The sequence below is a fragment of the Scomber japonicus genome, chromosome 23 (genome assembly GCF_027409825.1).
Source record: "Scomber japonicus isolate fScoJap1 chromosome 23, fScoJap1.pri, whole genome shotgun sequence".
NCBI classification, from domain to species: Eukaryota; Metazoa; Chordata; class Actinopteri; order Scombriformes; family Scombridae; genus Scomber; species Scomber japonicus.
In genome coordinates, this window is record NC_070600.1 from 7,647,622 (window position 1) to 7,664,184 (window position 16,563).

The 16,563-nt window shown below is 38.1% G+C and overlaps 1 protein-coding gene across 1 annotated transcript in view; it reads left to right on the forward strand.

Moving 5' to 3' along the window:
- The first annotated feature begins 14,853 nt into the window (after positions 1-14,853).
- Positions 14,854-16,563, forward strand: part of ano2b (anoctamin 2b) — a 61,873-nt gene continuing 60,163 nt past the window's right edge. Inside the window, exon 1 of the mRNA XM_053343962.1 lies at positions 14,854-14,886. Within this exon, the coding sequence (XP_053199937.1) occupies positions 14,854-14,886 (33 nt within the window). The remainder of the gene's footprint in view (positions 14,887-16,563) is intronic.

Sequence of the window (16,563 nt, forward strand, 5' to 3'; positions counted from 1 at the left end):
AATTGTTCCATTTTTGTTCCTTCTCTTTATGTTGTCCTTGTTCTGTCTTATTATCAGCTTGTCAATCAACTGTGAAGCACTTTTGAACTTAACTTGTGTGAAAGGTGCTATATAAATAAAGTTTGATTGATTGATTTGTTGAGAAGTCTTCTGTATCTCTTCATCTTCCAAACATTATATGAAGTACTGTTCTGAACATGAGCCAGATCCAATTTGAAACAGGTTCAATTTATCAGCTGCAATAATTAACATTGACCACTAGATGGAGAACTACCACAAACCTTTCCCCAGATTTACAAACACCCCATCTTCCCTTTTTCTCCCCTCTTTCTCCCTCCCTCATTTTCCTCCTTTTTTTCTTCCACAATTCCCATCTTCTTTTCTGTCAGTTTCCTTTCCATCTTTTCCCCTCTCCTGCTCTGGCTCAATCATTGCCATCACAGCCCTAACTGAAAAGTATGAGTGGGTGTAAGAGGACTAGAAGAAGAATGGGTTCTTTTATGGCTGTATATGTTTTGATGTACAGAGTGTTGAACATCTAAATTGATTAGTGAGATTAGCCTCCTCATTCCTCAGCGCTTTACGCCTCTTTCTGTAAGCTTTTTAGCATGCTTATGAACGGTACGGAGGCTGAAATGATGAAGGTGTTCTTTGAATAGAGTGAAATGTGAATGGACAGCAGAACCTTTGTTCCCCTTGTATGCCATTTCTCTTTAGCATTCATATTGTTTAAGATGTGTTTGTGTTCATGTGCCATGCCTCTGAGCGCCTACTGAAAAAATCACAGTAGGTATCTTCAAGAAAAATGAAGATGCTGTATTCTTGAGCCATAATCCATTGATGAAATTACATGGCTTGATTTGAATTTGCTCCCAATGATTTCAAGGTTGTGCAAGATGTTGCAAAATATATTAAAAATACAAATTAAATGAACAACACATAATTAGGATTTTACACAACTTGATATGAATTCAGATTAACCTATACTATCTTTATCTATTCTTTCTGTATACAAACAATATATACAACCCCTGTCTATTCTGTCTTTCTCTCTATAGGTATAGGTTTCTCTTTGAAAGTTTAAATACTGGCCTGAATGTCTAAGCAAGTCATTCTTCAAAGTCATCAGGTGAAAGATAAGTTTGAACAAGTGTTCTGAGTGAGTATTTATTTCTGTTTTCAGTTACATTGAAGTCACTGATGCTTGTAGTCAATGCTAATGTACACTGTCTAATATGAGAATTTCTTTGCTTTTGGATGATGTGCAGTGTTTTTGTTCAGCTTTCTTGCCAAGAAGAAAAATCCTATCCTGAGTCTGAATTGAAGCCTACATTACAATAAAAGTAACCCATTTGTATTTAGCAAAAGTTAAGTGGGAGTGTAATACTCAGCTAATGATGTCAACTCAATTCAAAGGAAGACAATCATTACGGGCTGCGTGTTACGCCTCCAGAACAGTTCAGTACACCATTGATTCTCAAAGTCTTTAAGCTACTGGAGGGATCAACAGTGTTTTTCAAATTGATATTGCCTCAATTGTATTTTTATGATGGTGGTGAGGAACGTCAACACGTTGCTCCAAAGTCTCCCATGGGTGTTTAGTTGGTTTCAGAACAGGTGATTGTTGTTGTTTCTTACCCTGTGCTTTGTGTAGAAACAGTTGTGTTTATTTTGTTTCTCCAGTTATTTATTCAGATTTTATCATTCTGGTGTGAATCTAGACATGCCAATGTTTATATTTTAGTCTGACTCAGATTACTGTGAAATTTTGTATGGACAGACTTTCAGTCTATAGACCTTTATGATCACCTGACTTTACATCTCACCCTCAGCTTGACATTTTTAGCTTTTAGTAATTGATTGATCCTAACTATTGGATGGATTATGTCAAACATTTGGAACAGATACCACAGTAGCCCAAAGATTGATCCTATTGATTTTGATGATTTTGTGATGTTTTGCTGAGACACCAACTTGGTCCAACTTTTTACTCAACCAGTGAAATATTTCAATGTCTACTCTGTGGAATGACTCACAATTTTGTACAGATAATCATGGCTCCCAGATTACGTATCATACATCATATGACTCCTCCACTGCCACCAGCAGGTTGGCATTTGTGTTTTTAGGTAAAATGTCTCAACAATTTTAGATGGATTTCTATGACATGTAGTTCACACATTCGTCTCTCTCAGAATGAATTGTAATGACTTTGGTGATCCCATCAACTTCTGATCTGCCATCATCACATTTGTCCTACATTTTGGTTTATAACCAAAATACCTGTAAATCAGCCTCAGCTTTATGATGTATTTAGTACTACAGTAATAGGCAAATGTTAGCATGCTAACACAGTAAACTAAACACTGCTGACCATGTAAAATGCAGTACGGGTTACAATGGGTTGCAAGTGAGGTTATAAGTCTTTTTTTATTTTTCTATAACAAAAGCAGCTTTCAGAGGAAATACATTCATCTCTTTTTGAAGTAGTGATAGATTTCTTCCAACACACACACGCACACACACACACACATTCCTCCACCATGTAAAGTTGATGTGGGAGGAAACTGGAGTAAACTGGAATGTCAAGAATCGATTCCCTCTCTCTTTATTATCTCTGGTTCCTCTCCAGGAAGACATGAACCAGATCAGACGACGGGGGAAATTACTGTGATGTGAATGAGCTGTGGGACTCACTAATCAGTGACGTAATGAGCATGGACACACCGATTGACTGAATTGTCTGTGAAAATTTTTAGTCATCCAGGTCATCATTATCCAAGGGTTCAACTGAGGGCAACTGGACTTGGTTGTAGATACTTTAAGGCATTTAGCCTCTCATCCAAGGACCTTCTCAGTTCTAATTGACTGGTGGGAATTCCCACATATTTAGCCTCTGTGGGGTCATCATCACAGTCATTGAATGAATTTTAGGATTGGTTTTAAAATTCTTATATTTGCTTTAGGTGAGGGTTAAATGATGTCATATATTCAAGACTTCAGTGATTTTGTGAACAAGGTTCAAGGACTGAAGCTGGACGTTGATGAAACTGTGGTGTCTTATGATGCGACTTTATTGTTTACGTGCATCCCAACTACAGAGGTGGTGCAAAGCTTAAGGAAATAACTGCTACATGACAAACGAACCAACCTCAGGCCTGCTGGACCACCTATTTACCAGTACAACAGGAGGTTTTCAGACAAAAGAAAGGGTTAGCAAAGCCCTCAATCCCTTCAGAGGAACAGTACCGAGCCACTGGTTTAGATATGTGGATGACAGATGGGTCAAAATTAAAACCCAGGAAGGGCAAGCCTTCACAAAACACATTAACTCAGAAGACAGTAATCACAAATTGACAGAAGAGGACATCAGGAACAACCGCTTGGCTTTGTTGGACTGTGCAGCACACATTGAAGCAGAAGAAGCCCACACAATGGAGTATACAGGAAACCCACACACACAGACCAATACTTACTCTTTGACTCTCGCCACCCACAAGAACATAAGATGGGAGTTATCAGAACCCTGCACTGCCAAGCTGATAATGTACCAAGTTAAACATCTTCATATCTACAACCAAGTCCAGTTGCCCTCAATTTAACCTTACATGGATTGACTGAATTGATTGAATTAGAATACAGGTTTCACTTTACTGGTGATGGTTGTGGATTGCAGTGCATGTTCAGTGTTGATGTGGCTGATAATTTGTAGTACCTGCTATTTAGAGGGTGCCAGCATGCTGTGATGAGTGATGAGTGCTGTGCATTAAGCTAGAGTCTAACCCTGTGTGTAGTGGTTCTTCAACTTAATGGAAGCCTTGGTTGTCCTGGTTTGGCTGGTTGCCCCTAATTTTTATTAGCTGTTATTGCCTTTTTAATGAAGTCGCTTATTTAATGTGATGAATTAAAAAATATTACCATTTTTGTACTGTACAGCATGTGTGTGTGTGTGCTTGTAGCTACATGTGTGAATGCGTGTCTTCCTGTACTTTGTGAGAAACGATTTGAGTTTTAGATCTTAAGTGTCAAGGTTTGAGTAACAGTAGTATCAAGTTAGGACTTTGGGTTGAGGTTAATAAGAGTTCATCAGTGGAACATTAGGGCTCAGGTGATGTGTAAAGCAGTTAGGCTAGAACAAGAGAAGGCATGCTGTCATTGAAGGTCTTCACAAGTACTGGAATATGTATGTGTTTTACACATGCATGTGTATCCACTTCTATTTACTGCTTACATCCTATATGCACATATACATGATTATGATGTGTGGGTGAGATGCACTTTAGTCTATTTACAGCAGCTGCCTTTAAGTGGCTTGAAGAATACAAATACAGATTGAATGCTTTTCCTTTGAATTCACATCGTGTCTTTGTGAACTGTGCGTGGTAGCTCTTGATGCTGTTTCATTCATATGCTTACTCCTCATCTTTAATGTTAGCACCGGAATAAAATCAGTGTGTATTAAAAGATGAACAAACCTTTCCTAGTAGTATTTTAGGTAACTGTTTTTATTTTACAGGTCATGCAATCTTACGCTAATTTCCTGAAGTCATTTACAGGAATTTAACGGTTCATTTTTAGGACATTTCACAGAGAGCGTGGTGCGTATTGGTACAAATGGTAAGGAAAAACAGGAAATAAGTCTAGAGTTTAGTTAATAAATGAGACTCTTAATTTTTTAACTGACAGAAAATACTTATTTTCAATGCTTAATTTTGTGTGCCAAACTACATATTAGTGTATTAGGATGTTTCTTAAAAACTCTACATTGATCATATACTACCAATAGTGCCATATACTACCAAATGACCCCCAGCAATAGAATTAACAGTTACAGTACATTGGAGTTAATATATTATAGAAAAAAACTAATATATAAGTATTTTCTGTCAGTTAAAGAATTGTCAAGAGTATAATTTATTCAAATCTTTGGAAAATAAATGAAAAAGTGAAAACCCAAAATGTTATGATTGAGGACATACCAGTGAACTTAACACTTTTTTCTGTTTTGTTTTTTTCTCATAACTTTTACCAAATGGCACCATCTTGTCTGTAAAATGTCCTAGAAAGTAAGCATGGAATACCTACATGTTACTTTGTCAATTTCCAGAAAATGGATATAATATTGAGGGAGCTGTAAAATAAAGTGTTACTGTATTTTGATATTTTTTTTATTTTTGGCTTCCATGGTGGTAGTCACTCCATGGTGGTAGCCACTACTGACTGGTAGTCACAAATGGGTTATTATTGGCTGATTATATCCCAGAACTATATTCCCTGAGTTGCTTATGAGTTGATTATGAAATTAAGCCCGATTTTCTTGGGGTCAGATCAGAAATACCACTGCAACTCATGCTTGAGTTCGTGACATATCTGTGTTGATTTCCATTTTATTTTATTTTTATTTTTTTCAGACTGCACATGGCAATACATACATTTATGAAACAGGTAGTATCATCTCTTCTGCCATCCATAAATGTTCAAGATTTGTGAACTTTATACTTTTTTGGGAGAGATTAACTGTGTTTATAAGAGCAATAAAAAGTCTGACAGGTAGATCCTGGAGAGGTTAGAAAAGAAGAAATTAAATAAAAATATTTAAAAAGAAAAGAATGGGGTTAAACATACATATCTATATATGATTTCCATTTCCATAAAATAATGTTGATACAAAGATGTACTTGTAACACCCCATGTTGAAAGTCAACATCTGGGCAACAAAACATGGTGCCTGTGGCCTCATAAAGGTCTAAAAATGCTATCAACCAGCTTCTAAACAGGGACGACATGATGTTCTGTCAAGTCTCTTCTCATGAGAGATTTCAGTGTTCTCACTGGTTTGAAGTGGGTGGCAATCATTTGGAAAGGATGTCATATTTCCTGCACCAATCAAGATTTAATGATATCAGAATCATAATCTGATGACAGTTGTCAGTAAAATCTGATCAACCACACCCTGATAAAGCAGATTTTTGTCAGACATTTGATACGTTGTGCCTAAGTCAATGTCAAATAAAGCAAGTCTCTTCATTTGATCAGTAGTTCAATATGAAACATGGCAGCTGTCAAAGTAACTTCAAATAAAAGCAAATATGACCATAGTGTATGATCAAATCTACTTCAGTATAGCTAGACAGTTCTATTAAAAAATGAAAGTGACAAAGAATATGACAGATGTGCAAGAGGCAGAAATCATATTGTTAAAACATTATTCCTTTGAATCTTGGGAGATCTCCACTCCCAAATCCACAATCCCCACAGGATCCTGCTTTGAACTCAACACCTTGTCACACTCTGTCTTCATCCGTGTTAACTTTGAACTTGAACACCTGCAAGTCACCTTTCAAGAAGTACTTTGTGGGAAAGGTATATCACACTGTGGCTCGACAAGACCACAGAACAGCCTATAATCCGAACTTGACCTTTTAGTGGTTTCCTCGATTACAACACCTCACCGTTAATATTACAGCCTTTAATATTTAACACTCCTGAACATATCTGTACCCGCTGTAACTGGAGACAGAGCGTGAAGTTTGTGTGTTTGGGTGCGTGCGCGTAAGTGTGTTGTGCTGCCGGTCAGTGTGCCACATCTGATATCCTTACTGACAGTCTACAAGGACGAATGGGAGTGTGTGTTGGTGTGTGTGTGTGTGCAACCTGACACTACCTCTCACACTCTATCTGTATTTAGCATCAGTTACCGTCAGGTAGAACGATTAGTCACTGAGGAGGTTGGCCAAGCAATTAGACTGGGAGAAAGCTTTCTAGAATTAAATATCTTGGAGTACTGCTGCCTGGCAGATAGCATGACACATCTATTCTTATGAAGTGTCTCTTTAGCACACATGGACTTCACATATGTAGTGTATGTCCATGTGAATGTAAGATAAGGCAAGGCAACTTTATTTGTATGGTACATTTTATAAACAATGTTAAGCATTTAACATGCTTGTATTAAGACAATGAAAGAGACAAAGAACAATTGAAATAACATAAGAATTGAAAGAATAATATGTTTTGTGCAAATTTTTGTTTACAAGCAATAAAAGTTGAAGCAAGTGAGATGTTCCAGATCTGTGCACAAAGCAGCTTCACTACTGTGTTCAGTACAGTATATTTAGATTTAAACATGAAACACATGAAACTGGAAATGTATCACTACATACATACTTTCTACTTACATACACACTACTGTACATACTAACTGTAATATTTCCATCAAAATTGCAAAATATATTTGCATATATGTTTTCTAGTGTAGTAACTGTATAAAAAAACAGTGCACTAAAAGATTAGTAAATTGCACATAATCTACAGTCTACAGTTAGCACCTAGTATGGAACTGGGATACAGTAAAAGTTGCATCCATATTTGATAGCTAGCTTCTTCTTCCCTCCCTTTTGAGGGTGTACTGCTATGTTTCATGGTGCATTACTGCCACACACTGCTGATCAGTCAAATAGTAAGAAAAGATTTGCAGAGATATGTATAGCATCATGTATGTGTACTTACAATTGACTGTATTTAACTATGGACAACCTGTCCCTCCTTCATACCACAATGCAAAAGTGAAGCCAAAATATCTCCTTTCCGGGAGCTGCCATCTTGCTTGGGTGAAATTATTTGGAGCCATTGTTTGATCAGTAGAGTCAGGTGGAGGGATGATGGCCTGTGGGACACTTCCTCTCAGTTATTTAACCACTCATGGAAGGTTTGAGAGTGACTGTCAAAGCTGCCAAACATCATGGCCCACCCTTTATTTTTTTTACATAAGCAAATAACAAATTTTAAAATATTCCAGAAAATTGAGACATACATCACCATGATAAGTACTACCTAAAGTGACAGAGAGCATCTGTGGGAAAATGTATTTGATGTGTATTTTGATTTTTTTAGTTTGGACATGTCCCATTTGCTAACACAGAGGAGGAAAGATTTATCACCTATACTGCAGCCAGCCACCAGAGGGCAATTAAGATATTTTGGCTTCACTTTTGGGAAGCTGTCATGATGTGCATCTTTATGTACAGTCAATGGTGTTTTCATATTGTGATGATGTGATGGTAGAGTTCAATATAAATCATTGTATGAATGGATCTTTGAAAACAAATCTTCAAAGTGAACTAATTATAGTTGATCATCATAGTGACTGACCAAATGAGTACTACAGAATATAACATTGGAGCCCCCTTTAGTGGTAACTGAGAGCACCATGTTCAACTCAGCTGTCAGCTGTCAGTAAAAAGTTAGGATGAGAAAGTGTGTCCAAACTTTTGAATGGTACTGTATATATCTATATATACATATATATATATTTAGCCCATGAAATCCACAGAAACAAGATGTGTAAAACTCCAAATCCAAATCAGCACGGGCATTATGAACAGTGATGCGTTCACTTACTGATGTATCGACTAAAGTGCATCAGAGCAGTGGTGTGTATGCTTAGTAAAAAGTGAATTAAATACAGTCAGTGGTCACAAATCTTTGAAATGAACTGGATGAAATGATTTGAATCAGTAAAGTGATGTTTAATTCCCACCTGTAGATCAGATATTTATTTTGGCCCAAAAAGTTTTAGTGTTTCGTGGAGATTGTGAAACGCAATTGAAAGTTCTCAAAAACCTAGAAAGTGGAACTTTTTAGTTCAGTTCTGTCACATTGTGCCACTGAGATTTGACAGATGATTTGTTCATCCTTCCTCTTGAATGAGCTGCAGCTGTCTGAAAGCTTTTTTAGAACAACCTGAGGAAAAGCCCTTTATAGTCGTACATTCTCCTACAGATTAAACCAGTGGATTAGTATTCCTAAATCTTGTTTGAACCTTAATTTAATGATTCTCTCTTTATTTTTCAGTCGCTATCGGGCTGACTTTGTTGTCTTGCTGTGAATGTTGAGTCTACCACACTTCAACATGTCTCTCAAGTCCTTCAGTCCCTGTCACATGTGTGTTGCATGAGTTGCCAATCTTCCTCCCTTGGGTGCAACTCCTCACTGTATAACTTTAATTTGCACTTTATTCTATGGTCTTAAGCTTTATAAAGAGGACCCTTAATACCCCACAGGTCTGCAGATAAACCTTAACAGAAGGCAGAGTAATTAATGCACATTAGCGGGCCCAATAATCTCTGCTTGTCACTGTGTGCCGGCAGTAATTCCTTAGCCAAACACCCAATCAGCCAGCTGGTCTGTTACACATGAGCCCGGTGTTCACAATAAGCTGAGTTGTTGAGTTTGTGCTTCCCCGCCAGCCAGTGGGAGAAGAGTATTATCTCAGCAGAGCTAAGCTTTGACTGAGCTGAGGATTGCACAACTGAGTCATAGTGTTGCTGTTGCTCCTCTCACCTGCTATTGACAGTAAAGCAGCATGCCTGACTGCCTGACTGACTGACTGAAACCAGGCCTGCCTCTCTGCTGGTGTCACTCAGTTGAGTTGAAGTGAAATGGCTCTCCGTAGATCCCCCTCCTCCACCTGTGCAGGTGAGTACCACAGTAATGTATAGAAAAACCCAGCAGGACCCTCCTTTTGTGCGAGCTGTCCTACCTGTCCCTCCTGTATCTTCACCCAACAAAAAAAAGACACACTAGACCGGACCACCGTAGAGTAACCCGCCTATTGTCCCTTCCCTGTTTCCCCCAGTGTGTGTTTGTGTGTGTCAGCAGGCTGTGTGGGGCCACCGTCAACAGGCAGTGCTTTACGTCAGGCAGGGTGTACAGTTGCATGTGAGGCTGCCTCAGTTTAATTCGATGATGCATTCAGACCCCTCCGTGTTAATAATGTGTCTCCTGGAGAAAAGATTTAAATGAAAATGCCACATTTGAACAGAATCTCTCAGTTTTCAGGCATGACATTATATCAGACATGTGTTTATTTGCGGTAAGCCTCAGGCAGGACAGTAATCCGGGTTAGTTTACATAGCTGACTGCTGCTGTGCTTTGCTGTAAGTGAGGTAAAGAAGCCATTAAGGCTGAGTTCAAATGATCCTCCTGGTTTAGTTAAACAGTAGGGTAGTGCGAACCTAACATAGACCCTGAAAAGGCTGAGCGAAGCACCGCCTGCAGTTTATAAATTGCTTGGAGCCCCAGAAGCTGACTTCAGAAGAAGAAACTTGTAGTGCATGAACATTTTATTGGGCTGCTCCAGGGGAGACATTTTGAAATAATGAAATAATGGAGGCAGCCAATATTGACTTGCAGTGGAGGAAATGATTGGGTTGTTCTGGGATTCCACGATTTGCTATGGAGCCTCCTGGAGGTTTCATGTTCCAAATGTTTTATGTTTATGTTTCATTATAATACCGTATTCATGATGAGAGATGGCTGACTGTTAACCAATGATGATGTTCCAGCTGTTGGAGACACTGCTTTTGTTTTACAGGCATCACCAAAATAGCACATGTGGGAAGTTCTGTGAGTGTTGAAATAAAATCAGTGTGAATTTCAGCACAACCAAATATCACTTAATGCTTTGGTGTCACTGCATCACTTCAGGAAGCTGAAAGTCTTCACATAAGTAGTTTTGGTTTGATCTAGATAATAACATGAGACCTAATAAAACAGGGTTAAAGATGTGTGTTCATCCTGCCAAAAGCTTAAATACCATCAGTGAGACAGAGGTGAGACAACATGAAATAAAAGCATCAGCATTAAGTCTCTGTGCTGTGCCGCTGCCCATTAACTGTTCTCTGAAAGATGCCCTTTGTCTCCTACATTAGAAACTAGTGTGTGTTTATCTTACACAGTTATCCTGAGACACGGGGACTGAGCAATGTTCCAAAAGGTTCTGATACAAATTCTGAGGATAATGAGAAACAATTTCATGTCATCTGAAAGAGAGATAAAAAGTGTTTTTAATTTCCCTCCACCTTTTGAGAAGAAATCTATTATTGAATATGATTATAAAAAAAACATGAAACATTGATATTTACATGTTTTCCTACTAATTATACTAAAATGAAGCATTGTGACAGCTGATATTTCTTTAATGCTTTGATTGATAAGAGATGCAATGAGTAGTTTTTTTAAAATTCATTGTACAGTGGATGAGATAGTACAGAAATTAAAGGACCAGTGTGTCGGGTTTAGTGGCATCTTGTAGTGATGTTATAGACTGCAACCAAACCCATAAGAAATCAAAAAGACTCCAGTTATTATTTTTTCAGGTAATTATAAACTAATTAAGACACTTTTTTTGTTGTTGCTGCTTGTTTAGTTTATTTGTTTGTTTGTTTTATCCATTGTAAAGCGTCCTTGGGTTTGTGAAAGGTGCTGTATGAATCACACTTATTATTATTGTGGATATTATATTCCATTTCTTCCAAGTACTTCCTGCTAGATGCCACTAAATTCTACACACTGCACCTTTAAGCTATTTCTTGCTCAGATTTGGACCCACAGATCCTTTGTCTAAGACCCCTGTTGGCCCCCACAACCTACATCTGAATGTCTACCCTAAAAGGGATGAATGGCATTTTTATATTTGGACAACATATATTTGATGTGTGTATTTTACATATTTAAAAACCAATCCAGAGGCATTTAACAGATGCAATGCTTTTATACAAGAGCGATTTCTCATTCACTTCCCCTCCTACTAGATTTAAACTGGCGACCTTCCAGTTTACATGCCTGCCTCTCTAACCTCCAGGCTACTATGCTGCTGTCAAGTGAGCTGTGAGGGACAGAAACACAACTGTTGCCATGAAATATCTCTCCCAGCAGCTTGAAAAACGCTTAACTAGAGCAATCATCTAAAAAAGAAACGTCTCCTCTTGACCTGGCCGACAGAGTTTTTTACGCTGGTGTTTGAGTTTGGTACAACTGTGCGTGGTTGAGAGAGAAAGCTAGAATGAAACAGAGAGAGTGAGCTGTCCGTGGTACTGAAATGAGAGCACAGCACGTGGCCTGGTGCGTTACTATGGCTACAGCTGTCTGTATCCCTAAAATAACCATATTCACACACAGTAACCTTATTACAAAAAACGACAATCTGTTGCGGTTCCTGACGCCACGGCAGTCAGATTGATAAAGACGGATAAATGTCTGTTTTATTACTGTTGCACTTAAACTCACCAGAAGGAACTGTGTGGAAAAATATCACTTCAGTCCTCTGCTGTTAAATTCCACCCTCATTCACCAATTCTCTGTATAATCTACAAACTAAAACCCTTTTTTGTTTTTTGTTTTGTGCTTTTTGTATTCTATTATGCGCCGCCTGTATTATTGCATCTTTGTATTGTGTGATTGTGTGACTGATTGCTGAGAAGTTGGTTGTACAGTATGTAGGCTTCCCTTCTTGTAAAGTGCTTTGAGTCAGACCATTGTGATTGACTGACACGCACATCAATTTGCACAGTTTGAAGCAAAGCGTCACTGGGCCACTTTGCATATTTATGGCTCCCAATAACAAAGAGCAGCGACTGAAAAATCTTGATCCGCGAAAACAGAGCGATTCGTGAGACGGCGAGTTACAATTCAATTCAAAAGACATCCGTCACATCAAATGTATGTATGCGGTGAAAGAGGATGAGTTGTTGTTCTCAGATTCCTTAACAGCAGGAGTCATGGTGCTTCAGAGCAAGGCATGTAACCCCTGAAGGCTTCAATGCAGATGTTTGGTGGCTGTAAATACAAGACAAGTGTTCATACTGTGAGGTTACAGGTGTGAATGCATAGAAATGTAAAGATTGATGGCCTGGCTGGAGTTTCAAGAAATGAGAAGCATGCTTATGTCAGAGATCTGTTTATCAGACAGACTTACAAGGAGATCTGCCAGTACAAAGAGCTTCAAAGGTTCGGAGGTCAATAAGGCTGAATGGCATTTACCTTCCCCCATAATGGCCTCAGTCTTCACTTAGTTCCTGTTAGTGAGTTGATGCTTTGCAAAACATTTCAACAACACTGTGAAAATGGCATTTATAGACTATTCATGCTGCTGGGAGATTTCTCTTCATTTTATACCATTTTTTGAGTTCCTTTTGAAGCGAACACATATGAGACAGGCTCTGTAAAAGCTGGCATGCGGCTATTTGACTTATCCAGGATAAATAAAGGTAAAGTTGCACAGGACAAGATGTGAAAGTACATTCCAATCGATACGGCTGAATCATCTAAGAAGCTCTAACGTCACCCTGCTTCAGCTCTGTGTGTTGTCCCTGGTGAGGAAATATTTTCAGAGGAAAGTGCTCTCCTTGCTGATGGAGGAACCTCTTTAAACACCTCCAACTCAAAGAAAGAAGACTTTTACTTTAATCACATTGCATGATTTGTGGGTAAAACATTCAAAACATCTTGATTATTTGTATTTCCACTTAATTTATGAAATGTATGTCTTCCAGAGTCACGGAACAATGGAGCAGGGTTCATTCGGGTGGCCACAGCTCTCAGTGAGTCCTCCTCCATCCACAGCGATGCCCTGTTCCACCTGGCCAGGGATAAGTCTGGGGTAGGCATGGACCCCATGGCCTACAGCATCCTGGAACCAGAGCCTTATAAATATGAACGTTGCAAAGAAGAACCCTGGGCTGAGGAGATGCAAAGTTTACTTAAGGTGACTAAACCAACATACAGTATATGCTAACATGTACTTTCCTCTTCTTGTTGGCTTTGACTTTTGGGGTGAGAACTCATATGCACTATGAGCAACTTGTAAAGAAAAAAAGAAAAAAAAAGCTTATCATGTCATATTTCCTGTCTGGGCAATGTGTTTCACAGCATTGCATCATTTTATGAGTTGGCATAAAATGTATTAAAAAACTAAATTAAAATAACTTCAGATATTTCTATCTGTGATGATGTTGGAGGAAACTGATGAGGTTTTCTTTCTAAGTTCTAAGATGTTTATTTGTGTCGTCCTTTAAAAGATCAATAGAACTGAAATTGTGGAAAAAGTGAATACATGTGAGAGCTGATGTTAGTGAAAGGACTTGAGTTGAGGATTAAGGCTGACATTAGAGATAGATTAATACTGTAGTAAAGTCTAGTGGGGCCTCAGTGGGTATCTTTGTGGTTATCATAAGTAACATATGCCTACAGTCTGCTGGCTCGACTCTGTGATGGATTTCTTTGAGCTATACTGTCTATATAATCCACAGTAAACTTAAACTCATGTTATTATAAACGAGTCACTGATCATGACGTAGCCTTTGGGAAAAAAGGTCTCCCTCCCAGTTTCACCAGTGAGCTGCTCCCTCTCTCCACACTGCAAAAAATATCAATCTTAACCTCTCAGTTACGAAAAAATGCAAATGTTATCTTTAATAAAACAAATTGGGGAGAATCTTTCAGGATGGGTGAAGTAGTTCAATCTTTTATAACATATCAGCTTGTATCAAGTGATTTGAGACGTGACTTCAAAACCACGCAAAACACATAAAAAAGTGTTGAAACCCTGCGGGAAATAATTTGAATTCTTTAACCAATTGGACAGATCTGTGTTTATTTTCTTTAATTAAAACGACATTGTGAGACTCAGCAGCAAGGACAATGCAACATATTGAAGACGGATATTTTTTTACAGTGTGGCACACTCCGGTGCCAAAAGTGCCGGCGGTGCGCAGGCAGCCTCCAGATCGCACAGTTGGATAGATGGGTATCACCAGCATGTGATCAGCCTGTATGCGCAGCGCGTTAAATCTGACACATCCTCCTTTAACTAAACAATGAAACCTGCTGCGGATGAGCCGTCGCTGCTCTTGGATTGTGGACTAACTGGAGTGACCTCCGGTGTCATTTGGGGATGATGGGGATGAAGGTGGTGATGATGAATCCGGCTGTTTTATTCTGCGAAAACCGCCAACTTTCACTCATGCGCTTCTTGTCCTTCTACTTCTCTGTGTGTGTTTAAAGCGCACCAGCATGCAGATCTCCCCGAGTGAAGACAAGATCCCAGTGAGTACCACACTGCTGCCTTTAGACCTGACTTTACTTATCCTGACCAATCTGTGGTGTGCTCCTCTGTACGACCAGCTGTCATAGTTTTAATAGTTACATTACATTTAGTAATGATATCTTTACCTGCACAGGTAAAAATGACATTGCTTACATGTATCCTGTTATAGCAAGACCTTTTCAGTAGCACACCAACAGTGACAGCAGTTTCACAAAATATGTGAAAAATGAAGCTAATTATGGAATGTATGAAATGCATGTAATTGCATTAATTATGTATTGCTTTATTTAGGTTGTTTCTTCATTTAAATAGCTCGGAGTTAAGCCTGCAGACTCTAATTTATGTAAAATCAATTATTACTTATTTTCTGGTGGAATATTTCACTTTATTGTGGTGTCAGGTCAGAACAATTCATCTGGGTTTGAACATAAAGATGTTTATCAGTGTTATGCCTGACAAATGTTCTTCAAGTCTTTATTTATTCTCCATACATGTGTTGTAGTTGTTGCTTTCTACAATACTCTTGATACATTCAGCAACAGAAACCATTCAAATATCAACATTTTCAACTCTTTACTCTTTTAATGACATTAATGCCATGACTTTTGTTCTTTCTCTCTAATTTCAGTGATTTTATATATTTTTTAAGATATTAAAATATATAATTATAATAGACAGTCTATGGGAAGAATGTTTGAAAGTTAATCTTAAAACTGAAAATGGTGAAGTATTCATACATAATGGACAGGTGTCCCATGTTGAAATACTTAACATAATGAAATATGGTACCAATACTTGTGTCAACTTGTGGTCAGTTATTATGTTTTTGTAATGTTTTTTTCTAATAACTCATGAACAGTGAGGTGTGGCAAAACAATATTTGTACAATGTGTTAGTTACATGAAGCTGATTTGACTGATATAGGCCACGCCCATTTGTGCCTTGAAAAAATTACGCCATTTTGAATTTTTTTGTAAACACTTGTTTTGCTTCTGTTGGCACATAATTCAACTACTCTTCACCAAACTTGGTACGCACCATATTTTTGATGTCCCTGAATAAAACGTATGAGTTTGTTTTTGGGTATCATTTACCGTTTGTCTGTAATTGGTTACCAAACCTTTGAAGATGTGGCCTGATGCACATTGCAACCAAATATGGGAATGTTGTATGTGTGTAAACATTTGATGCAGTCGTTCCCACAGCAGGCACTGTAATATTATAACAATGATATCATTACAATCCTGTTGTCTTTAATAAAATTAAACTTGCTACTCAAGTTCTCCATGAGAATGTCCACGACATACTGAATCATGGCATCTATAGCCCCACCTTGTGGCCATTAGTGAAACACCAACATGCTATGTATTAACTGCCATATCTCTTAGATGTAATATTCCATGATAAACAAATTCAGTAAAGTTTTACAGATGGGGATTCTGAACAAGTGTGTAGCATATTCAGCAATACTTTGTGATTTGTTTCAGCTGTCAGCATTCACACGCATTTTTAACAGGACATGCATTTTCTAGTTGTACCTTTTGATAAGGTATTATTAGTAAATTTGATCTATGTCTGGCTAAAAATGTCAATCTAAGTTGTAAAATTAGAGCTGTTGTGATTTTTGTTTGTGTGTTATGACACTTAGTAGCTACTGTAGAGATGCACAACAGTAT